General features: G+C 41.2%; 4 protein-coding genes and 1 long non-coding RNA gene across 8 annotated transcripts in view; 3 read left to right on the plus strand and 2 right to left on the minus strand.

The window, feature by feature from the left end:
• The first annotated feature begins 1,373 nt into the window (after nucleotides 1–1,373).
• On the plus strand, nucleotides 1,374–3,608 carry LOC124208655 (succinate--CoA ligase [GDP-forming] subunit beta, mitochondrial-like). Its single transcript, XM_046606502.1, has 9 exons — nucleotides 1,374–1,745; nucleotides 1,839–1,977; nucleotides 2,040–2,139; nucleotides 2,217–2,369; nucleotides 2,439–2,661; nucleotides 2,728–2,944; nucleotides 3,013–3,147; nucleotides 3,211–3,339; nucleotides 3,403–3,608. Exons 1-9 carry the CDS (start codon nucleotides 1,686–1,688, stop codon nucleotides 3,507–3,509), a joined length of 1,263 nt encoding a protein of 420 aa, XP_046462458.1. The 5' UTR covers nucleotides 1,374–1,685; the 3' UTR covers nucleotides 3,510–3,608.
• LOC124208656 lies at nucleotides 3,609–4,254 on the minus strand. Its single transcript, XR_006880542.1, has 2 exons — nucleotides 3,929–4,254; nucleotides 3,609–3,865 (listed from the first exon to the last, which is right to left on the minus strand). It is a non-coding gene; the product is annotated as an uncharacterized LOC124208656 (long non-coding RNA).
• Nucleotides 4,255–4,339: 85 nt separating this feature from the next.
• On the plus strand, nucleotides 4,340–7,698 carry LOC124208561 (ATP-dependent RNA helicase DDX42-like). 2 transcript variants are annotated; one of them, XM_046606382.1, is made up of 11 exons: nucleotides 4,340–4,856; nucleotides 4,918–5,000; nucleotides 5,084–5,616; nucleotides 5,678–5,807; nucleotides 5,882–6,064; nucleotides 6,148–6,246; nucleotides 6,330–6,460; nucleotides 6,518–6,655; nucleotides 6,722–7,243; nucleotides 7,320–7,439; nucleotides 7,514–7,698. In XM_046606382.1, the coding sequence occupies exons 1-11, from the start codon at nucleotides 4,492–4,494 to the stop codon at nucleotides 7,625–7,627; spliced, it is 2,418 nt and encodes an 805-aa protein (XP_046462338.1). In that variant the 5' UTR covers nucleotides 4,340–4,491; the 3' UTR covers nucleotides 7,628–7,698. The 2 variants fall into 2 exon arrangements, with proteins under 2 accessions (XP_046462338.1, XP_046462339.1); XM_046606383.1 differs by having other exon boundaries at nucleotides 4,361–4,856; nucleotides 7,323–7,439.
• Nucleotides 7,323–9,185, minus strand: LOC124208562 (sugar transporter SWEET1-like). Of its 2 annotated transcripts, XM_046606386.1 has the most exons (8): nucleotides 8,982–9,185; nucleotides 8,813–8,867; nucleotides 8,671–8,748; nucleotides 8,478–8,601; nucleotides 8,254–8,412; nucleotides 8,077–8,196; nucleotides 7,923–8,012; nucleotides 7,323–7,749 (listed from the first exon to the last, which is right to left on the minus strand). In XM_046606386.1, exons 1-8 carry the CDS (start codon nucleotides 9,001–9,003, stop codon nucleotides 7,738–7,740), a joined length of 660 nt encoding a protein of 219 aa, XP_046462342.1. In that variant the 5' UTR covers nucleotides 9,004–9,185; the 3' UTR covers nucleotides 7,323–7,737. The 2 variants fall into 2 exon arrangements, with proteins under 2 accessions (XP_046462342.1, XP_046462341.1); XM_046606385.1 differs by lacking the exon at nucleotides 7,323–7,749 and having other exon boundaries at nucleotides 7,776–8,012.
• A 5,050-nt stretch (nucleotides 9,186–14,235) lies between these two features.
• Nucleotides 14,236–23,663, plus strand: part of LOC124209473 (homeobox protein cut-like) — a 161,687-nt gene continuing 152,259 nt past the window's right edge. The window contains exon 1 of one of the 2 annotated variants that reach the window (XM_046607464.1): nucleotides 14,236–14,327. In XM_046607464.1, the coding sequence (XP_046463420.1) occupies nucleotides 14,265–14,327 (63 nt within the window). In that variant the 5' untranslated portion in view covers nucleotides 14,236–14,264. The remainder of the gene's footprint in view (nucleotides 14,328–23,663) is intronic. The other variant, XM_046607465.1, reaches the window with a different exon arrangement.

Raw genomic sequence — 23,663 nt, forward strand, 5'->3', positions numbered from 1 at the left:
CTGGGTCTGTCGGGGGAGAGATAAATAGCCTATCTATAGGTTCCCATCAGAGCTGTTTGACAATCATCACTGGTATAGATCTCTCTCTTAAATATATGCCATCACCCCAATTACCATATAGACAGTTGCTCCGCTTTGGAATCCGTAATTAGCTTAAGTATGTGCCAGCCTATGATGCAAGAACCGTTGTGACAGACGACCGGGTTCTCCAGTTTACACACACAACCCAATACCGTATTTCCTCGTCGTCTATATCTCACAGGCTGCGTATTGACTGTAATATTAGAATGACGTGCTTTTAAAAAGGCAGCTCTTATTATGTTAAGCAGTGCGAGCAGTTCACGAATCACAATTGGACGCTTAAAGACTCGGGATTCAAATATATGCTTCGCGATTCAATTTCTCGAAAGGGAGTAAACATTATTTATTTATTTTTTAAAAAGAGAGTCAATCAATATTCAACAAGGTATTCAGCAGCAATAACGTTGGTTTCCGGTGACATTACTGATGCTGATTTATGCCGGATATATATAGAGAGATAGATATCTATTCATGAGAGCTTGTGCCGACGCGAACATTTAAATTCCCTCTCGATTTCCAATGGAAATCGATAGTTTACTTATAGAATTCAAAATTCGATCCAATAATACGCATGCATATTGCATACCCCGGAGCATTTTCGTAACGGGGTTAATTGTCAATTGTATTTTCTTTTTTTCCTGATGGATATCCTGACAATGAATGTCAACTGCTTACTTTTTTCTTTCTATCTATCTATCCTTTTCGTCTGAAAAGCCGTAGAGATATGAGAAATGCTTCTCTTTGTTTCATTTGTGTCATTCCGCAATAGGCCTGTGTAGCACATAGTCCGCATACCGTTCGTTTATATATATATAGGTCGCATTAATAGTCGCCATCAATCGCAAAACTGAGATTGAGAGAAAGAATGGGTTTCTATTTACAGAGCACTAACTTTTCCATAACCCGGTACTCATAAAATGCTATGGCCGGAGGAGAAGAGGAGCTTTTCCACTTGCAATAAGTTCGCACGAGTAGCAACTCTCGGAGAGAAAAAAAAAAACAGATAAATCGGCAAAGACAATCGAATTTTAACCCAAAGAACAGGAAAAACGAAAGGAAATCCAATAAGGCAATATAATTGCTTTGTTATATTGTCGTTCACCAAGAGACCACCGCATGCGATTTTCATATATGATCTAAGCAGGTTGGGTTGTAATCCAATGCGCTCTTATCTTCGTAATTTTGTTTTTAATTGCTTTTTTGTGGTTTTGTTACATCTTTTAACTGCACAGTGCTCTCTGGTGGAGAAGCAAAGAAACTTTTTCTGATATCTACGCAGTTTTATGTTTTTATCCTGTCGTAAATGTCCCTTTCTTTCAAATCTAAATAAAAAATTACAGTATAGACAATAGAGCAGGATTTACTACATAAGAATTTATAGTAATTTAAAAATTAGAGACTATATCAAACAAGGTTGCACGTTATCTCGATTCGTATACAATTGAGCACGAACACCAAACCTTATTTGACAAATTGATGATCCAAGTGTCGTCTGCTGCAGACTGCAGAGCTGACTGCAGCAATATATTTGTATTCCAACCGTCCTCCACGATTCCCTCATTTTTTTTTACACGTTCGTCCTCAGGAATTAAGTAATATACGCCATGGCATTTCAAATTTCCAATATCAGGAATGTTTTGCGCTTGGGAAAACACGTGCACACCGTAAGTCAAATTTCTTTCTCCTATACTGTGTACCAATCTAGTTTTCTATGATTGTTTTTACCTGTGAGTAATTTGGTTCTCTTGATAATTTAGAAATGGAATATTCAGTCAGTTAGGCACTTGAACTTGCTTGAATATCAAAGCAAATCTCTTTTAGAGAAGTATAATGTGACGGTGCAAAAATTCATAGTTGCAGACAAGATTGAAGACACCAATTCCCTGTCTAAGCTTAGTAAGTTATCATTGGTTAAATATTGTTATGGATTTGTTAAAAATTTGTAATATTCTATTTAGATCCTGGAGAATATGTTGTTAAAGCACAAATTTTAGCTGGAGGACGTGGTTTAGGTGTCTTTGATTCAGGCTTTAAAGGAGGTGTCCACCTTACCAAAGAGTATAAAACAAACTTAACTTAATTATTTCCTCCTTCTCCTTTTACCTATTAAACCAAGCATATTTATTATTTTGCAGTCCAGTAAAAGCCAAAAGTCTTGTTGGTGAAATGTTGAACAAAAGGCTCATTACTAAGCAGACACCTAAAGATGGCATTCCTGTGAATCATGTGATGGTAGCAGAATCAGTTGACATTTTAAGAGAAACCTACCTTTGCATTCTCATGGACAGGTAAATGCAATATAGCTCTTTTTATTGATCAATCAAGGTGATTAACATTTTGCTTTTGTTAATTTATAGAGAATACAATGGACCAGTTATCATTGCCAGTCCTGCTGGTGGAATGGATATAGAAGATGTGGCCCATAAAACTCCTGAACTGATTAAGACTCTACCAGTTGATATTTTTGAAGGGGTCACTGATCAAATGGCAAATGACCTTGCAGAATTTCTTCTTTTCAAAGGGGAATTGAAAAAGAAAGCTGCTCAGGAAATCAAAAACTTGTGGGAAATGTTTCTCAAGGTGGATACATATAGGTGTATTCATTCAAATGAGCTAAAAATAACCCAATTGTTTGTGCTGTTATAGGTGGATGCTGTGCAAGTTGAAATCAATCCCTTCGTTGAAACCCCGCAAGGACAAGTAGTTAGTGTTGACGCCAAGATCGGTTTCGACGACAATGCAAAGTTTCGCCAGCAGGAAATCTTTAACATGGAGGACACAACGGAATGTGATCCTAGGGAAGTAGAAGCCAATAAATATAACTTAAACTACATTGGAATGGATGGAAATATTGGTTGCTTGGGTAAGATAAAAATAAATACATACACCTGCTCGGTTGTTTACTATTATCCATTCTGTAATGGATCACAGTTAATGGGGCTGGACTCGCCATGGCGACGATGGACATTATTCAACTTTATGGAGCTTCTCCTGCAAACTTTCTTGATGTTGGAGGCACTGTTCAAGAACAGCAAGTCCTCCAAGCATTCCAAATCCTCACCTCTGGTACATATAGTTTGAATCGTGTTTACTCGTTAAATTATAATTTTGTTGTTTTTTGTTTTACAGATAAAAATGTCAAAGCTATTCTTGTAAACGTGTTTGGAGGTATTGTCAACTGTGCAACCATCGCATCAGGAATTGTCGGTGCTTGTAAACGCATTGAGTTGAAAGTTCCACTTATCGTTAGACTTGAAGGTAACATTTTTAAGGTATTTTTTTCTCCATTATTAATTAATAACTCAACAAACTTTGTTACAGGAACCAATGTTGATGCAGCAAAGCAGATCCTTAAAGATTCAGGACTTCCAATTCAAAGTGCAAGTGACCTTGATGATGCTGCTAAAAAAGCAGTAGCAAGCATCTAATCCTTAACTGGGATTCTTGTGTATATCTAACCCTTAGATTTATGGACCAAAAAACTGTAGCTATGATTTAAAATAAAAATAAAGGTGGTGCAATATTGATTGGGTACATTTTGCAGAAAAATCAATGTTGTATTTCTTTTTCACTTTATTTACATCACATTTACACTTCTTTGTCATTACAATTTTCCTTTATTTCATGTTGTTTTGAGCTTTTTCTAGCTCATGAAGAAGATCATAAAACTGTTTAAGAGATAATTCCATCACCGTTGTTTCTAATGATGATCCAGTATTTAGCTTCATTTTGATTCTGACATATGTTTGACCTACTTGTTCCTCACAGCTAGAAGCAGCAGTCACTGTAGGGGGAAGACAAATACTGAGAAAAATCAAACTTTGCAAAGTAGTTTTTAAATGTTTACCTCCGAGTTCCCACGCCAAATCAACCAACTGGAAATTCTTCGTCATTTCAATTTTTCATACACTTGTCTATAGGTACCAAACAGGCAATATGATGAGAAAGTCGAGTTTTTCTACAAATATCCTGTAAGTTTATTCTGACAAGTTTTTTATATTTGTGAGATTGTGACATTCGGTGACATTTGCCTGTCTGCTTATCAGCAGTAGTCTGCTCTTGCTGCATTGCCGTCGCATTCAATTAAACATTTAAAAAAAGTACGATTTGCTAATTTCTCGGAAACAATGCATAAACTATATAGCTTAATTATACGGTAGTATTTTTGTTGAAAAATTTAGCTTCTTTAATTTTAAATTTATAAACTTCCAAGACAGAAACTTTTTTGAGCTAGGACTCCTAGGAGTTTGGACAGAGCGGAGTTTGAACTAAAATAGTTCATACGTCTGCCGGTAGTTGTTCCAACTGTATCACAACAAGCAAACACAAGCTCAAAAAGAATTGAACAGGGCTAACTTATTGCGAGTTTGATGAGAGAAACTAAGTACAGTTTTTCAGTTCTAAACAAAAATGAATTCAGGACGTGGTGGTAGTCGATTTTCTGGTTTCAGTGTAGGTCCAAGACCTAGACCGAATGTAAACAAATCTAGTGGCAGTCTTCATGCAGTTCCCCCGCCACCGTCGATGCAAAGACCAGGCAATGCAAACACTATACCTCTAGCCCCAAGATTTTCTCGTCCCGGTTTACCTGGTAGTAGCAGTTTTTCCAGTTCTAACCGATTTCATCCTGCACCTGGGGCTGGTCCCATCAGTGTTGAGATTGTATCACCAGTGTCAGTTAGTAAGCAGGGCTATAGTACTCTAAACGCAATAAGCCAAAGTGCGATAAATACAACATATGGTGTACCCACCAATAGGCCGAAAACAGAAGACGAGTAAGCTAATATGCATGGACATTTGAAATCCCATCTATTTATTTTACATTTACTTTCAAAGTTACTTTGATGAAGATGATGAAGAACCCTCTTCAAATGAACCTCTATATCAACCAGGACCTGATTCACCTAACTTTAAAGCAAGTAAGAAATGTCTTATCAAATGTCAATTATTTAAAATGTGATCCAATACTAAAGATCTGTTTCTTATTTGTAATTTTCATTAGATGCTGAATCTGATGATGAAGAAGACCCTTTAGATGCCTTTATGAATGATCTGAACAAGAAAGTTAAAAAAGAAGAAGTTAAAGTTCCCCTAAAAGAAGAATCACATGCAAAAGGGAAAGGCAAAGCAGTACGACATGATATCGAAGAGGAAGATGACGAAGAATCATATTATCGGTATATCAAAGAAAATCCACTGGCTGGATTGCAAGGAGATGATTCAGATTCAGAGCAAATTGAATACGATGAAGATGGAATTCCAATTAAACTTGGAAAAAAACACATTGACCCTCTCCCTCCAATCGATCACTCTTCTATTACCTACTCTCCATTCGAAAAGAATTTCTATGAAGAGCATGAGGAGATCAAAAACTTACCTCTTAACCAATCCAATGAACTGAGAGAAACACTCGGTTTGAAAGTGAGTGGGATTTCTATACCCAAACCAGTTTGCAGTTTTGCCCATTTCAATTTTGACGAGAAGCTCATGAACGTTATTCGCAAATCTGAGTTTACAAATCCGACTCCTATCCAGGTAATTGAAAAATGTATGCAGAAAATTTCAAAAACTTATATTTAACTCACGTTTTATTTAGTCTCAAGCAATCCCAGCAGCGTTATCAGGACGAGATGTTATTGGTATAGCTCAAACTGGTAGCGGAAAAACGGCCGCTTTCCTCTGGCCAATGATCGTTCATATATTGGATCAACCGGATCTGAAACCTGGTTTGTTTGAATTAACTATCGAATTCATCAATCCGTCAGTTTACAAAACGACATTTAATTTCAATTTATCCCAGGTGATGGACCCATTGGTCTTATTTTAGCACCGACTCGCGAGCTCAGTCAACAAATCTACACCGAGGCAAAGAAGTTTTGCAAAGTTTTTGGTATTAGTGTTGTTTGCTGTTATGGTGGCGGTTCGAAGTGGGAACAGTCGAAAGATTTAGAACAAGGGGCGGAAATCGTTGTGGCTACTCCTGGTTCGTATTTTTTAATCTATCGTTTACACTTTATTCTGAATTATACTAAAACGCAAAACTTTGTTTTCTAAACATATTTCCAGGTCGAATGATTGACTTGGTTAAAATTAAAGCAACGAATTTACAACGTGTCACATTTTTGGTTTTGGACGAAGCAGATCGAATGTTTGACATGGGATTTGGTACGTTTTAAAATAATTTAATATTCATAAGTTTTGTAAATATTAATCCTAACTTAATGTTAATTGGATCTATGAAATTTTAGAACCCCAAGTGCGATCTATTTGCAATCACGCTCGACCGGAACGACAAACTCTTCTTTTCAGTGCCACATTTAAAAAGAGAATTGAAAAACTAGCACGCGATGTGCTGTCGGATCCAATTCGAATTGTTCAGGTAAATGCGAATCATAATTCAAATATCCGTAATTCAATTAAAAATCCTCCCTTTTAGGGTGATGTCGGGGAAGCCAATCAAGACGTTACTCAAGTGATAGAAGTGATAGCTCCTACAGCCAAGTATAGCTGGCTGATTACACGTTTAGTTGAGTTTATGGCCTCAGGTTCCGTATTGATTTTCGTGACTAAAAAGGTAAAATTTGACAGAGTTACTCTGATCCTTGGAGCTGTAATTACTGTTTTACCTCTATCTAACTAGGCAAATGCCGAGGAGCTTTCTGCCAGTCTAAAATCTAGAGAAGTCTCCGTTGCCCTACTGCATGGTGACATGGATCAAGTCGATCGTAATCAAGTCATTAGCTCGTTCAAAAAGAAAGAGATGGACATTCTCGTAGCCACCGATGTGGCTGCTCGCGGTCTTGACATTCCTCACATACGGACAGTCGTCAACTACGACATTGCTCGCGATATTGATACGCATACTCACAGGATCGGAAGAACAGGTCGTGCTGGTGAAAAAGGCACAGCTTACACTTTAGTTACTCCCGCAGACAAAGAATTTGCGGGTCATTTGGTCAGGAACTTGGAAGGAGCAAGTCAAGTTGTGCCAGAATCTTTGATGGATCTTGCCATGCAAAGTGCATGGTTTCGCAAATCTCGTTTCAAGGGTGGACAAGGTCGGAAGCCGAATGTTGGCGGAAGAGGATTAGGATACTCGGACAAATCTCTAACTGGAGCCAATAAAACGCTGACTGGGGCCAATGCAATTAAACCTTCTTTTGTAAGTTAACGAAATAAGATTTATTGAGACTGACACTTTTTCACAAGCTGGTCTTTTACTCCCTTTCTTTTTACAGCAGAGTGGACCTAGTTCATACTCGAAACCTACTACGCCGGGACCATCCGCCGCAGCTGGACCAAGCGGAGGTCGTTTGTCTGCGATGAAAGCTGCTTTTCAATCTCAATATAAATCGCAGGTTTTTAGATACTTAATTTATTTTAATTAACAAACAGTGGAACACATAAATCAACGATTTCATGGAATTGATAGTTCTGCAGTAGCTCCGATAATAAACCAGCAGCACCTGTGACTTCTAGTTCGACTCCAGCAGCTGAAAGCAGTGGAGACCGTCCCGTGAAGAAAAAAAGCAGATGGGACGATTGAAAGTAGCAAAAATACTGTTTCATTCATAAGTCTTGGCGATCGTGTAAAAAATAAACAATGCGACATCATAACGGAGTGGGGATTCCTTATTTTGAACGTTTGGTTTAACATTATACGACATTCTGAAATAAATGACAAAAGAAACAGGTTAGTAATGAATTCGTGTATTGGTAACATTTAAGAATAAAATTTTAGTATAGAAAAAAATTGGTTTCAGCTATTAATGACTATGAGACTCTGGCGTGTAGGCAAAATAGAATTTAAAAATCGCGCAGGATCACTCTTCATCACTTACTTGGAGTTTTGTGCGGGTATTGGTACTTGGAAAGAAGGCAAATAATGCCAATTGGAATAAGGCAATAAGGCAACTGATAAAGTTAGGCACCTGTAAGTTGAAACATGAATGGTTTATCTATAAAAGTTCAACGTAATATTGTATGTAGGCCTACTTGGACAAAAGTATTGTGAACCGCCACGCCATATAGAAACCATTGCGCTGCAACGAGAACATTGGCAAGGATCAAGTAAAATGGTAATGTTTCGGTGCTGCGTGTCCTCAAGACATCACCCTGAAGAAAAAGATTCCCATAAGGAAAGTTCAAGAAAAAATATTGTCATATACATACCAAAGTGGCAAGAGGTGCAGAACAGAAGATCAAGGTGGTGGCACAACAAAGCAACCCCAGTCTAAATTCAGCCTTATCCTCAATTGGTTCCACTGCTACATACAACATAGTAGAGAGAATCACGGAAAAAACAATTACCACTTGTTTAAGATATGGTCCCTGTAAATGGTAGCGCAAACATTGAAATTATTGAGACTGTGGGAAATCACAGAGATAGTTAATACCTTATTTGTTGCATATAAATAATACATGAAAACATAGCAGAGCTGAAGTACAAGTCCAACGGCATTGACCACTGTCATTGCAGTGTCTTTCATCAGCATTCCATAGCGAAGCCACAAACTGCATCTGAAATACAAAATAAACATTTTTTCAGTTGACCTAGTGTAATACATGATTTCAGAATCAATGACATACCCCAGTACTCCAGCTATAAATGGAAATCCTGAAATGTCTCCTGAGCCACCCTTCCTTCGAATGCTCAAGCAAATAATTCTGGAAAGTGAAAAAATGCCTTAAGTGAATACTGAATTGTAAATAAATAATCATATTAACATACACCCCAGTTAAAAACTGAATTATTGTGGTGATGGTAGCGGTTACGCTCAAAATTTCTTCAGGATTTCATTCAAGGAAAATAGAACATGAAAATATAATACAAATATATTTAATATTAGTTGCACAACTTTTAGAATGTTTAATTGCAAAGTGAAATTTCACGAAGTTACCTCTGAAGTTTTCCAATGCCATTTCGAAAACACGTATATCTATTTCTTGTTCAGCAGTGAGCCAGTGACACGTATTTCATTATAATTCGAATCAGAAACGTCACCAAAGTCACTGTCCGTTTATTTTTCAAGGTAATAGTGTAATACAATGTTATCTTGTTGAGCCGTCCGGATCGGGAGATACCTGATACTTTTTGTTTACATATACTATTTTTTGACGTGGCGAACCCTTGCTGCCATCTACCAGGAACTCTATCAAGGAGGGAAATGTCTCTTTTTTAATTTAATTTTGTAGTCTACTGAAAAATAAAATAAAATTGAAACGGATAGAATATACACCTGGCCGTACCCCAGAAGGTCACTCTCTCAGATATTTGTTGATGAATTTTCTGATTATTCGTTGGATAACAGTTTAAAAATAGTTGCAAGTTTGCAACGTGTACCAGAACAGAATTCCTCGGTCGAATCGAATGACATATTTGATGCATGCAGGCTCTCTACTAGTATAGCTATTAAAGGTTTCGTGTGGAATGTTTTGTAGCCAGTTATGTTTTTGTATTTTTTGGGCTTATCTTGTTTATCGCCGCCCCCGAGAACAGGTTGCCCGTCAGTCAAACACATGTTCCTCATTACTCACCTTCTTAGAATCCCCATCATGGCCATCAGCATGCGGATGAGAAGGAGAATACACGAACAGCAATTTCCTACACGTTTTCTCTCCACCATGAAAATCTCGACAAGGAATCATGTATAACGTAATACACACATAGATGGCGAAGGCTTGTGCAAATTGACGCAATAGAACAGCGCGGACATTAATAGGAATCAAAATCGGATTTAACCCAACGACTTAAAATCTTTGCATACACATAATTTAGAACCAGTTTTTGTATGAAACAAGAAATTGAATTTTCGGTTGATGACACGATGTCCTCGACACGACCGAATTCTCTGTCGAGGTTTTTCCCCTGTCACGATTCGTCATAAGTTTGACGTTATAAGATTTTGGAAATTAGAAAATTGCAACATCAAAGATAGGTGGAAGGCAGAACTAATTTGTACAATATGATTAGTCGTGCTTTCCAAATGAGCGATGTTATCACATATAATTATTTGCAGTCTCTCAAGTTAAAATGATGACTAGAAATGTCCAGTTGAACACTTCCACTGTTCTAGACCCATGATCGAAGCGATGCAATCTGCCGCCTTTGTTCACGTTTAGCTTTTACAGCTAGCAGCAATTCGGAATATATTGGAAGGGATTTAAGACGCTTAACAGTGGGGGGACAAAATGCTTTCAGACCGAGAGTAAAGAGAGAGGGGGGAAAAAGAGAGTTCAATCCAGCTAGGGGGGAGCTGCTGGATTGATGTCATAGACTTTGAACACCAGGAATTCTCGTCAATAATGAGACGACGATATGCGTCTATGGAAAATGAACGGTGGATTAAACAGACAAGGAACGAGGAGAAAAGAGAAGCGGGGCCGCGGCGGATGTTGGCGGTCTCCATCCAATTTTACCTAGCTCCAGCCCATTTGTCCGGATGGCAATTAAAGGAGGGAGCCGGCGGCCGCTCTGGGCCTAGAATAAGAGTTAGGTCGTAAATGATTTTCCAATTTATTTGTGGAATTAAATTAGGAAATGGATGGATATATCCCACGTGGTTCGAAGAGACTTTGGCAGTTGTGTGCGTGTGTGTATTTGCCCATTAATGAAGCTGGTGACGCGATGAATCAAAGCGACGAGACGGTCCGAAGCGGATCGGGAGATGAGGAGCGATCCATTGAGTCGGAAACGGCAGCTCGACGAGGCGTTCACAGGGAAAATCCGGTCGTTATATTTAAAAAAAAAAGAAAAAAATCAAATAAAACAAAACAAGATAAAAAGGGAAAAATGACAGCAAAGAATAACGCACTGCTGAGAAATAAACTGATGACTACTGTTAGATATATATATGCATATAGCGGGGCATTGATTTGCATACGCGCCACTGGTTTTGTAACACACACACACACAGCGCAAAACAAAAGAATGAACCACAGCACAACACGCGACCTTATAGTTTCTCTGACTGGATTTCTCGACTCGGCTAAATGGTCCGCAAACCGAAAGATAATCCAACCCCTCGGATAAAACCGAAAAAATAAACAAAACAATATAGGCAATCAGTTTGAAAAGTTCATCAGATTTAATTGACGTCGCGGGCCACACAGGATAATGTCTGGCTGCTGCTGTGGCTCCCATGTCTGCACTAAATTAAATAAATGCACTAAATCAACAGACGAGAGAGAGAGAGCTAGACACAACACAATCAATGGTTCGTGATGATGCGACGAACCGCAGAATGAGAACGGCGGCGGTCGTCTTAATGTCGATGGAAAAATGCCGCTTCATCGCTTTCTCGATGATGCTCCAACGAACATCCATCTCTTTCCGCTCATTCGATCTCTCCGCGTTTCTTATTCGCTTCCCATTCGCAAAAGTCTAAAACAACTTTTTCCCTATAAAGGACTGGCGCGCTGCTCTCAATGTCGTAACTTTTGAACCCTCCCGTCTTCTTCTTTTCTTTTTATTATTTCGGCCTGATCGTAATTAGGACTGTGGCCCGGAGCTTATTGGGCGGGTTTTTTTTTAATGGGTTGCCTAGATGGGTTTTTCTTCAAACACGGGTTGGAGCGGGTTGGGCCAACAGAGTAAATGGGTTCGGCCCGGGCCAACCCATGGGTCAAAAAATATTAACAGGATGGGTCACGGCCCGGGTTTTTCACGGGTCAATCATACTTTTTCATCATCTTTTCAGTCTGTTTATCAATAAATGGCAAAATTTCCTAACGTATAAAAATTGAATTTTTATTCTGTTTTAAATGAACCAAAAAAAAAATTAATACATGAGAATTGATGTAAACAAACATACATCAATGAAACGAAAAGAAACTTGGAAGTAAGTGTTGGAAGTAAAAATCCGAATTAACTGTAGTTATCGAACAAATACAAAAAATTGTTTTTAAAAATCTTCTTCTTCGTTTTCCAAAAGTGGAAAAGTAAGGTATCAAAGTTTTCTTCCAAGAAATCGTAGACTTCTTTTACCCCAACTAATCCTGCTTTGTACCATGAACGTAGACAGATTAGGGCTTCAACGGTCTCAGGCTTCAAGCTCATTCTCGAAATGCCATAAATATCCTTGCCAACAGTAAAGGCCCTCTCGCTAGCTGCGCTTGTCGCTGGAATGCTGAGGAGATCTCTAGCCATTAAACAGCAAATTAAAAGATAGACTAATTGATACCTTTCAATGGAGCTGAACTTGACTGATTGGTTATTTCTGTGCTTGTTGCAGGAAGTGCATCTGCATCATCCATCTCATTCTCATCATCACTTTCAATGCTAATGTTAATTGGTAAACTTCTCTTTTTCCCAGTAGAATTGCTCGATTTTGACAAACTTTGAGGTTTACGCGATAACTGCTCGCCATTATTAGAAGTAGATTTACGTTTAGACATACAGCCTTCACCACTTCATGTGTTCTGCCTTTTGAAGCTCTAGCGCGTGTCAGCGTCTACTTAAAACGTGATGACTGAACATCGAATATCTGCAACTCTGCATCTGCAATGAATGGATTTAAGCTATCCTATCCCTCCAGATCTTTCTGGCACTTTCTAGCTGTGAGATTCTTTATTTGACCAATAGATGGCGCCACATCTCGGGTTGACCCGCGGACCCGGCGGTTCGACCCATCACCCGCCCCGTTAAAAAAATGCCTCGATGGGTTGAGTCGGGTTGGGTTTTTTTTTCCTTTAGCCCGAACTTTGGCCCGGGCTTTCATGGCCCGGGCCACAGCCCTAATCGTAATAATGTAATGTAATGTCGCCCTGATTCAATCGAGGGCTATATAATGACTCCAGTTCTATAATGCCTTTCTAGTTCCTCCTTTTTTGACCATTAGGCGACAGATACATCCACTCTGGCTCTTGCATTGTATATATATTTGGTGTGTATACGGAATATCGGGGCGGATGATGTGATGGCGAACTGTGATAATCGCCGCACAATCTAATTTGTTGGAGTGTGGTAAATCATCAATTCATTAAAATGTCTACCCGAATGAGTATTGCTGCTGGCTGGCTGCTGCTTCTGCTTTCACAACGCAGAGCACTCAAAGACGTACGTGAGCGATGAGCATTGCTTTGATCTTTCCTCCTCTACAAATGTGTCATGCAACACATCTTCTTCCCTTGTGGAACAGTCAACCATTCAACTGAATACATATATATATATTTATACGCGCGTATGTCCTTGTGTGAGTGTTCTACTACTCCTACGTAACGTTCCCCCCACGTCACATAATGCTTAGTGCCATTTCCAAATGCATTTCTTCAATCACCAATAGACGACATGTCGTGATATAGTTCAACATTTCCACAATGTTATTGATGCCTCACTTATTTTGATGATTTTTTTTTTGAACCAACGAATAATAAAAGAACATATACAAATTTAATATTTTTGAAGAGTGAAATCAATGTATTAATCTCGGAACGACATGAGTTTAAAAAAACACCAACAGAGTTCGGTTTGATTTTTGTCAATTTTGGATGTTGCCAAAATTTAAGCTTCTGCGTGCTGATGACGGTCGGGTGGGAGTTTGCTGGCATCGATGGCGGCTGCTGTAGTATCAGTTACGGTTGGGATCTGAAGGTCCAGCGCGCCGGTCGGAATATTCTGCACTGCAAGATCCAGCATAGGGCAATCGTCCACGGGCTGACACACCTCTGTAGAAAATACATCGTAGTGGATGCAAATGATGCCGATGATGCATGCGATGATGGTTATCCATGCACAAATGATAAACCACCCTACGCAGGTTAATCGAGATTTTTCGACAAAACGATTGGTTTTTTTATTCTCCATCGCGTTGGTTTGTTCAGAGTAGAATGAATTGGATGATGAGTGAAATAAGGTGAACTTATATTGACTTTCAGACCGTCCTCTGGCTTGGCACATTCAGATTCTCGTTGAATATCGTCTCTATTTGGCAAACAATTTCAGTTGTCAACAAACTATTTGTAAAATTCGATTCAAAATGATTTTAAGATCATTATTCAATTATAATTAATGATATAAAAATAAAGTAAATAAATTTATTTGACTTAGTTTTGGTCGGAAAACTAACGAACAACGCTGTTATTTTTATTTTTTAAATGGCCTTCAAAAATATCGAGCCACCAGGTGGCTCTGATGTTGTAATCATTGGAAGCAGACGATTCTAGTTTTCATAAAGTGCAGTACAATGGACAAGAAATTAAGTACGGTGATTCAATCATGGAAATTCTTCGATCTGCCTGCTGTACAGGTAAGATTTCAATCTATTATCTTGAGCTATTGATAAAGAGGAATGTGTAGCCCATTTTGATTCGTCATTCCTGTTTTGAGTTGACTTGCAATTATGAATTTTGAACGCTGAGACCTCGATGGCTCGATGCCAACACGACACATTTTTGAAACATTTTTTCCCACAAATTTGCATTTCCTTGTCGTCCTGAATATCACCAATGGCTCACGATTGCCATTTGGTTGATTGTGTTGAGAATAGCCAGTGAGAAACTTATTGTAGAGAGTAGTCAAGTCTGTTGGAAACATTTTGGGTTGTTCTTCGTGCAACAAGTTTTCACTTTTTCAAGCCCCAACCAACTTTGAGATTGTCTCAATAATCATATCTCATCACTCTCTTAGTTGTTAGTTCTCTAAAATTCCTGTTGAAGCCATTCATTTCTCGAATCTTGATATTGAATATTGGTGATCGATAATGCGCCGATGGCTACCCACGTGGGTTCGATTTTGGCGCCAAACTTCAAATCGATTTGCATTGGACATGTGCTAGATTAAAAGGGAATGATATCTCGCCTCTCTTGATTTGTCTGCCACTCAAATTGAGTCCTCATTCTTGAATTTCTTGGCATTTCAAACGTACCTAAATGTTTTTCATAGTCTGGTTGCGTGTGTGTGTGTTCTTCTCAGTTTTCACATGTAGATTGCTGCATTTTTTAAATTCAACTGCCATATAACCCAGGAAAAGTGAGATAGGGTCAATATTAAGCCGTCATAACTCGTGAAAACATCTGTTTGGCCCGTCGATCGGACGGGACTGAAAGCTGGGCGGGGTTGAGAATAGTGGGGTAGTAGCAGTACCAAGGGGGGAGGGAGAAAGAGATGTGTATAAATATACAGTCGATCTAGTCTTTGTCATAAATAGGCGTTTGCAATTCAAAGTAGCCATCGAGTTCTCTCTCTGTTGTTCGGCACACTCGGTCTTTCTTGTAGCGAAAATGGATCTCAGGCGAATGAAGCGTCCACACACAGGGCCAGTTATTATATGCTCTTGTTCATATATGTATGGCGTGCAGCAACTCTGTGTGTTAGTGGAGAGAGAGATTGGCTCTGTCAGAGAGAGAGAGGGGGGAGATCCGCGAGGCAATGGTTTGGAAAATCAAAGAGATGCCTCTGATGGAAAAGTATCGGATGTGTCGGGGGAGAAAGGCCAAAAAGGAACCGACTGTGACGCCGCCACTCTTTTGTCTTCTCTCCTTCCTATCTGCACGAGAACATGGAGATGTCGCCGCAGCTTTTTGGCCCGTCTACATCAAAAGAGCGACGACAAAAGAGACAGACGAGTCAGATATGGACTTGATTTGCATATAGCCATCGCCCCCCACCCTATTCTCATTGCATTCCCACCCGCCAATGTTACAGCCAGTCGTTTATTATGACCGCAAGTTGATCTCTTTTAACGTTGACTAACCTCTCTGTATCACACACGCGTTACATTCGAAATGTTTGACGCGCAAATCTCGTCGCTGGGAAACTTTTAAAAATCGTAAAAATTCGGACGGAAGTTAATTCGTGTAACATTTGGTGATAAGACGGAAGCATCCATTTGGGCGGTGATTGTGGTGGGCAAACAATATGGTCCGACTGATAATGGACCAGTGTGTGTTGTGGCGCGCGTGGGCGGTTGAAAAGAAATCGGTTGCATTTTCAACCGGGGAAAATAAATGAGCTGCTGGCCGGCCCCTCGAGCTGAGTGGCCCATATTGTGGCCGGGGAGAGTGAGAGCATTAGGAGCAGATTGAAAACCGGGGGGGGGGATTCAGTCAAAGTCAGTTAATAAATCGACAGCCATCAGTTTACGTCGGCCCCCACTTAATGAAGGTCCGTCCGAAGAAAGTTAATCCGCTGGAAACAGGCTGGACCGACCGCAATGCGATTTGAAGGGAAAAGGCAATGAAGGATCGCCATTGCCCAGTCGAAAGTGAATCGGGTCGACTTTATATATATTGTTTTTCCCTTCTTTTTGTCGTCATCATCATCATCATCATGGCCCATCGTTAATATCAGTGAAATGAAGCGTTTCTCTCTCTTTCCCGCTGGCCGCCTTGTCGCTCCGTCACACTCTGTCGCCCGTCGTTTGTCACCAACGATCTCCCCCTCCCGCAGCTTCCCAATAAAAAAAGAAAAAATATTCTCCCAACACGAAATAATAATAATAATATTAAGAGAGACAATTCTGGTCGATTGTTTCTCATTCCAGCCCAACTCTGGCCGTCTTTGAACATGTCAACTGGATGAGATTGCAATCAACTAGACTCTCTCTTATTTTTATTTTTCGGGCCGTTAAGTAATAATACATCACTGCCTCCCAGTTCCCGTCCGTCCGTCGGTTTGTTTGCTTGTTTGTTAGTTAGTTAGCCGCTCTAAATGATATTCCATCCGTTGACTTGGGAGTGGGGGGGTTTCAGATTCGTTTTTCATCCGGATCGCCGACTTGACTGTGTGTCTAATATCCATTCGCTTGTAGTTTGGTTGTCGTTGTTGTGTGTGTACTAGCGAGTCTCGCGTGTGTGTGTCCGTCTCTCTCTTGCGCCTATAAACGGTAACACAATTGGGCCGTCGCATTGGACATGGAACATGATTTGATTAGTCATTTGTTTTTGTCTCTCTCTCTCTCTGCGTGGAGTAGAGACGACTAGCTAGGGACGTGAGATGCTCCTGATAGTGCAACTGCTACTTACCCTATTGCATTATTCAAAGTTTGCATGCTGCACTCTCCCCTCTCTATCCCATAGACTCTCCCACTTTTTGTTTTCTTTGCCTCCTCCGGCTCTCTCTTGTTGTACGACTGCTAATACCCATTTTGGTGGACGGACGGCTTACTTAATCCCGAGGAGAAAAGAGAGAGAGAGGGCCTCGGCGTGGGCTGGTGCGGAAGTGTGTCGTCTCCGATGATCGTCTAACCATCCGCCACACACACTGGGATCTTGTTTCCTTTTTTTTTATGGGCACGATCTGATCTAAATGAAATTGCCATCAAGTCGAGTCGTTAGTTTATTATTGGATTTGAGTTTGTCGCTTTTTATTGAGCCTCAAAAAATATCCCCTCAGCCGTGACGGATCGCGACTCGGCTGGGGGGTATCGATCCAGTCGAAACTCTCGTCCGGCCGGAAGGAAATGGGCAATGGATCTCGTTGGCGAAATGATTGATCCGATCGTGCATCGATATTCCCCGACACTAAAAATTGTCCAGTCGCTTTAGAGGAAACGATCCATTCTCATCATTGCGCAGCATCCTAATCATTTTAAAGAAGAATCACAAAAAGGGAAATTGTTATTTTTGTTCATCTCGAACATTTTTCGGGTTCATCTCCCCCCACTTGTATATATTTTTTCATTTTGTCAGAGTGTTGTAAGTTAGCAAGTAGCCGACATTTCTCTCCTTTTTATGCATATCGAGTGATGGGTAGGATGAAAGAAGCTGTTTCCGTCTCTTGAGAGACGATATCATATTGCTATCATTGATGATGGGAGAACAGAAGGGGGGAGCTGGGGGATCTGCTAGATATTTTACGATTTTCTTTCTTGTTTTTCTACCCCTTTTTTTTTCTGCGTATTCCAATCGAGCCAGAAAGCATCAAATCTCGTATGCCGGGGCTATAGAAAGGAGGGAGGAAATGTGTAACCGGTTCACTGAGAAACGAATATATAGCCATTGAAGAACGGAAAAACATTTGAGAAAAACGTCACGGGTAAAAGTTGTCGCCCCCGACAACAACAACTGCTGCAATCGGCTGAAAAGGTTCGATCAAAGAGAGTAGTGCCTTTAGAGTTCCCTTATCGTATTTTTTCCTTTCCATTTTTTTCTTGTTGTGTGTTCGCAATTCATGGAACAACAACCGGAGACTCTTCGTCTTTTTTTCCGTGCCATTTCGTCAACTCGTGATTGATTCATATGTATTCCGTCTGTCATCAAAAGGCGCATTTTCCCCCATTTTATTATTTTTTACTACTACTCTGGTAGGATCGTCTCTTGTAATGCCCGAAATGTTGATGATGATTATCCTATGATGAGTAGATAAAAATGTGTTCGGTGCCCGTGCGTTTGTTTGCGACTTTGGGCTAATGATGCGCGCCCAGTTTTGACGACGATCAAAGTGAATAGATGGCCGCTGGTATTTTTCTTTTCTCTTTGGACTTGATGGACGATGGCCAAAAAGGAGAGAAAACGAGGCCATGACCACGTCAAGTGAACGTGCAACTGGCCGCGTAATGAGGATTATTCAATAGACACACACACACAAGTCTTTTGTTGTGTAAACTAGGAAGGCTCGGCTCGTGTGTCGGGACTTTTTCTTTCTTTTTTTTTACCAGGATTTTTTCTTTGATTGTTGAAATGATGATCATGACGACATTTCGAGCTGCTTTTGATCCGTTGGCCAGGTAGTTAAGAGACGCAGAGTTTGGATGGCAAGTGCTTTTCACTTTGAATTCATTAGTTAGGACTTTTCTTTTGTCATGTCCCAAATGAGAACGGAAAACTTGACGAGAGACACACTCGGCCGTCTCATCCACTTTTTTGTGTGTTCCTAGTAGGGCCGAAATATCCGTGGGTTGTTTGTACGACTTTAAGTATTTCATATTTTAATTTCGTCATCAAGTTGATATTGATTCAATCAAACCTTTTCTGATGATATATGTAAGAAGAAGGGCAATAAAGGATCTTTTTTGCTTTCTGGTGGGTGGTGGTGGTGGTGGGCCAGCAATATATACAGGCGACCGACCCAAAGCTCTCCTTAATGGCCAAAGATGGGTCCCGGTTAATTTCACGCTCGGTTGTGTGTTGTATGTCGAGCAAACGGCCGTCCGGGATTACATGCGCTTACAGTCGGGCGGGGACGGACCCAACAAAAAGGAAAAAGAAAAAAGGGATTGGGAACTGGTGGACCGCATCAAAGGGAGTCTTTTGTTTATTCGCCATTACTAGCGACACACTGGACTTTGGGTGGCTGGGCTGGGCTGGATCAGTGTTGTAGATGGGCATCAAATCTTTTGACGTTATGAAACGCGTCATTTTCCACCCTCATAAGTAACGGAGAAGAAGAAGAAGAAGCGTGTCGGACGATATCCGTTCATCAAATTATTGTTTCTCTCTCTCCCCTCATTCGGCTTGATGTGGGTTGATTTGGGCGACAGGCGGGGCCGGGCCCCGGAAACGAAAAAAAGAAGTTGATGGCCAGGGATTTTTGTTTCCTCATCAAGAAACGGGAGTTACACGCCCAGATATAGCCAACTGCTGCTGCTGCTGAGCAATACTTTCTATGGTGGACAGTCACTGATTATTGCAATAATATCCACCCGGGCCATCTGCGCAGAAGACGGAAAAAAGATCCAGTTAGGGAGCTAGGAAAGATATGGGATCCCTCCACACGTCCAGGGCTTCAAATTAACGGCCGATGCCGCTGTTACTCTTCTTTTTTTTCTTTTTGATTAGATTTCTTCTTCTTCGTTAACACAAAATTGTGGAAGCCTCCAGGGCCAGTGGCAAAAGTTTCATTGGTCGACTGGCCATTGACGTTGTGAATCGGTTGGCAGTTATCGATCGCCCATTAATGCACATATCTATTGTTTGTTGTGTGCGTGTGTGCAGCGTGAAAGGTTCATCATCACACACGTTTAGTCAAACTCTCACCCTTCCCCCCTCTCTATGCCCAGGGTTTTTGAACGTTGCGCAATACGTCAGCGATGGGAAGCCAAAACGCTGACTGAATTTCTGAAATAACAACAATAGGTCGGCTGCTGCTGCCCCGCTACTCTCGTCGGTCCTTCACTCCCCTGTTTTTAATTTCTGTTTGATAAATCGAAATAAATGAGAGAAGCTCGTGTGTGTTATGTGTGAGACTCTTGTGCATAAAGCCTAGTATAATATAATGTGCGAGGGTGGGTGGGTTGGATAAGGATCGTTCCGGGGGCAACTTCTCTGTTTAAAGGTTTTTGTTTTGTTTCTCCCCTCCTTTCTCTTTTGTTCCTGCTGTTGCGCGTATAATATCGGCAAAGCAAAGAGCGACAGGCAATGAACGACTTCTCATTTACGGTTAGCGTTATGATGGCGGATGGGGTTGAGTGGGAGGCCCCTCCCTTTGCCCGGCATATCCAGTCCGTCCGTGCTTCTAATCACAAAAAAGGGAAAAAGAAAAAGTTCATATCGCAGGGTCCGTTGCAGCGGACGCAAGCCAAACACACGTGTCACCCATCTTTCTCTCTTTTTTCGTTTTGTGTGGGGGGGGGGGGATGTACGCCATCAACCCGCCCATGTTGGTAACGGGGCAAGTCGACTCTCTGACCAGAAACAATGGCCAACACCCGTCCAATCCCATATAGAAAATAGAAATATATAATATGGATGTATGTGTGTGTAAGAAAAGCTGCTGGCTAGCTAGCTTTATATCATCTAATAATATATAAATATTGCCGAGTTCCGCTGGATGGAAGATGGACAAGGGGGCCGGCGGGGGCCGAGATTGGACGTGTATATTGTGTAGATCTTCTCTCTGGCTGGATTGGGCTCTCTCTTTCTCCCCCCGTTTTTCGGTGGCTCTTAAATATCGTACGGTCAGTGATCATCGTGTTGATTGCGAGCCCCCTCGGTCCCTTCTTCTTCGTGTTCCTCCCGCTCCCGCTGGACGTAGGGCACGCGTGATGGAGAGGAGCGAGACTTTTTGGGGCGTACATAATCCTGATTCATTTGGCCGGGACGCATTAGATGACAACTGGCGTTTCCCGCGCCACCACCAAACGAAAACCAAGTAGTAGTAGTAGTACTAGAAGGAGGTAATAGTTTGGCCATCTGGAAAAAGCCAACAGTGTGTGTGTATGTGTCTTCTGTCCGTCCCGTTGTCGGCGTGTTATATCCCCCCCCCCCCTCTTTTGCCAAGCGATCCTCGTTCTCAGCCTCGCCCAGGAAAAGGCTGCCAACCCAAAAAAGATGGAGACGTATTAAGGAGTAGCAGCAGCAGCTACTAGTTGGGCGGTGTCGAAAAGTTTCGAGCTGCTCCTGGTCACACACACACACAGAAAGAGAAAGAGAAAGTTGATATTCCTTTTGCATTTTGGCCTTCCGTTTTGTTTGCAGAGAGACACACACACACACACATATAAATATCAAACGAAGAGACTGGGCAAAAAGACGGTTGGCCATCAAAAGTGATGAGAGAATTCAAAAAGTCCCTCCCGGACGTTCGTTCATAAAAGAATATGGACAGACATTTCTTTTTCTTGTTGTATCATTTTTCTTTCTTTAAAAAAGAAAATCTTTTTGTTTTGAGGTTTTTTTTTTTTTTTTAAGTCTACCGGGAATGAAAGACGGACAGCTATTGGCCAATAGGGAAATGCGATACCTCACGTCTCTGTCGCGCGCATTATAGCCGTTGAATACGTGTTTCTCTTTTTTTCTTTTATTTTGCTTTTTTGTGCTCTTGTCTAGCTGCGAAAAAGAGTATCTTTGATTTATGGTGCGACGCGTCGTCGTGCGACATCATCGCCGTGAACGGGGAGGCCGCTTCAGTATTTTATGGTGCCAGCGCAGCAGTGGTATACTGTCGTCCCGCTCCTTTATTTTTCTTTTTTTCCTATTCGAGCTGATGAATGCGACGACTCTTTTTCTTCGTTTTGCACACACAACACCTGTCAGATGTATATTAGATATATATATACGACTACGAATGAATTGGAATCGTCAAAAGACATTTGTTGAAAAAACCCTGAAATTCCTTTTTGTTTTCGATGGCTGGTGGCCAGCGCCACCGCCGCACGAATAATAAAAAAGGACAATTTTCAGACATCAACAAATAGGATCTCTAGTAACAACAACAACGAAGGAAAAAAACGATGCAAGACTCTATCGTTTAAGGCCTCTTAATGGCCTCTGCCATCTTTGTGTCTAGTCCTTTTTTGATTTGATCGAGTTGGCCGATAAGAAAGTTTGGCCTATAGGTTCTTGTCTTGTCTATTTTGTCGTTTCAATGACAATATAGGGAATTTGATTGGATTGTATCTCCATATTGTGCCGGTCGTCGTCTGCTCTCGTAAAAATAAGGACAAGAGTGAATTTCTCTCCGGTCGGTCGGTTGGTTGTTGTCGTCCAGCAATTGAACTGTTTATGGGGAAGGAATATATAAATGGATGCCAGCCGAGGAGAAAGGGAAATGTTGGCGGCCATGACTGAGATGTTGTTATTTATACAAGAAGATCCGAGGACGGGCCGGGGGTTTTTCTTGTGTAGGAGGGACATTGGCGATTCAACTGTCGTCTCCCCCTTTTTTTCTTTTCCTTTTTTCCCCGGTGTGGTGGTCCGTCCATCACAGAGCAGCCAGACACAATTGAATTTGGCCGGCAGAGATGTGCGATGGAAATCGAATCGCCGATTGCTGCTGGGCCAGTCCACTCTTGAATGATAGGCAATACACAAGTACCTTCTGTGTCTAGTCCCCCCCTCTCCCATGTCTCTCTCTCTCTCGTCCATTGCAGATGTCCGTCTGTGTTGTAGCAAAACTATACAACATGTGTAGTAAACCCCCAAGTGGCTCGTTTGATTTTTTCGTTTGATCTCGGTCGTCGTCGTCGTTGGTCTCCCTTTTTTCTCTTTTTATTCTAGACGCCACGGAGCTGCTGCTGCTGCTCCGGTCCGTGTTGTACGCGTTTTGTGTTGAAAAGCATCGATTTCGGCCAACGGGGACGCGCCAAAGGGAAAGGAAGAGCAGCTCGGCGTGTGTGTGTGTGTGTGTCCGCCGAGACGGACTGAATCTTTGATTCCCTTCATTAACGCCGTGAGGGATAGAAACTCTGATATCCCGTCTCGTTTCCTTGTGTCCCTACGAGCCTCTTGTGAGTTCTACAAGAAGAGAAACAAACGACGACGAGACTTGGATTGGTTACTCTCTCTCTCTTATACTTTTTGAGTTTCTCTCTCACACACTCGACACACACACACTCTCCTTCTCTCGCTGCTACACTTCATTTGGTATTGATGAAGTGCAGAGTGAGTGAGTCAGCTTCTCCGTCGTCAATATAACAAGCGAAGGCTTCTCTCATTTATAACGCATTGGCCAGCGCTGGCCAAATTCGACCTTTTCACTTTTGGGGGGGAGGGAGATGAGTGTCATCTGCCTACATTGTAATCATCTCTGATTATACCATCAAGACTCTTGAGAGTGTCTCTGGGGTAGTATACGGTATGTACAAGTTTCCAGTTTTGGATTCTGTATGAACGTCCATTAGCCGGCCAATCCCCTATATCCCATAAGACTTTTTTAAAGGTCGAGCTATGTAGGATCTTAGTTTCTTCTGGCTTTGCTGATCTTT

Source organism: Daphnia pulex, chromosome 12, assembly GCF_021134715.1.
Source record: "Daphnia pulex isolate KAP4 chromosome 12, ASM2113471v1".
Taxonomy (NCBI): Eukaryota; Metazoa; Arthropoda; class Branchiopoda; order Diplostraca; family Daphniidae; genus Daphnia; species Daphnia pulex.

Coding starts and splice junctions, on each gene's coding strand:
- LOC124208561 (XM_046606382.1), top strand. CDS start 4,492: ATGAATTCAGGACGTGGTGGTAGTCGATTTTCTGGTTTCAGTGTAGGT. Junction 5,617..5,677: donor CAAATCCGACTCCTATCCAG/GTAATTGAAAAA, acceptor CGTTTTATTTAG/TCTCAAGCAATCCCAGCAGC. Junction 7,440..7,513: donor AATCTCAATATAAATCGCAG/GTTTTTAGATAC, acceptor TGGAATTGATAG/TTCTGCAGTAGCTCCGATAA.
- LOC124208562 (XM_046606385.1), bottom strand. CDS start 9,003: ATGGCATTGGAAAACTTCAGAG. Junction 8,413..8,477: donor ATTTATATGCAACAAATAAG/GTATTAACTATC, acceptor TACCATTTACAG/GGACCATATCTTAAACAAGT. Junction 8,197..8,253: donor CTGCACCTCTTGCCACTTTG/GTATGTATATGA, acceptor CTTTTTCTTCAG/GGTGATGTCTTGAGGACACG.
- LOC124208655 (XM_046606502.1), top strand. CDS start 1,686: ATGGCATTTCAAATTTCCAATATCAGGAATGTTTTGCGCTTGGGAAAA. Junction 2,945..3,012: donor TGGAAATATTGGTTGCTTGG/GTAAGATAAAAA, acceptor AATGGATCACAG/TTAATGGGGCTGGACTCGCC. Junction 3,340..3,402: donor ACTTATCGTTAGACTTGAAG/GTAACATTTTTA, acceptor ACTTTGTTACAG/GAACCAATGTTGATGCAGCA.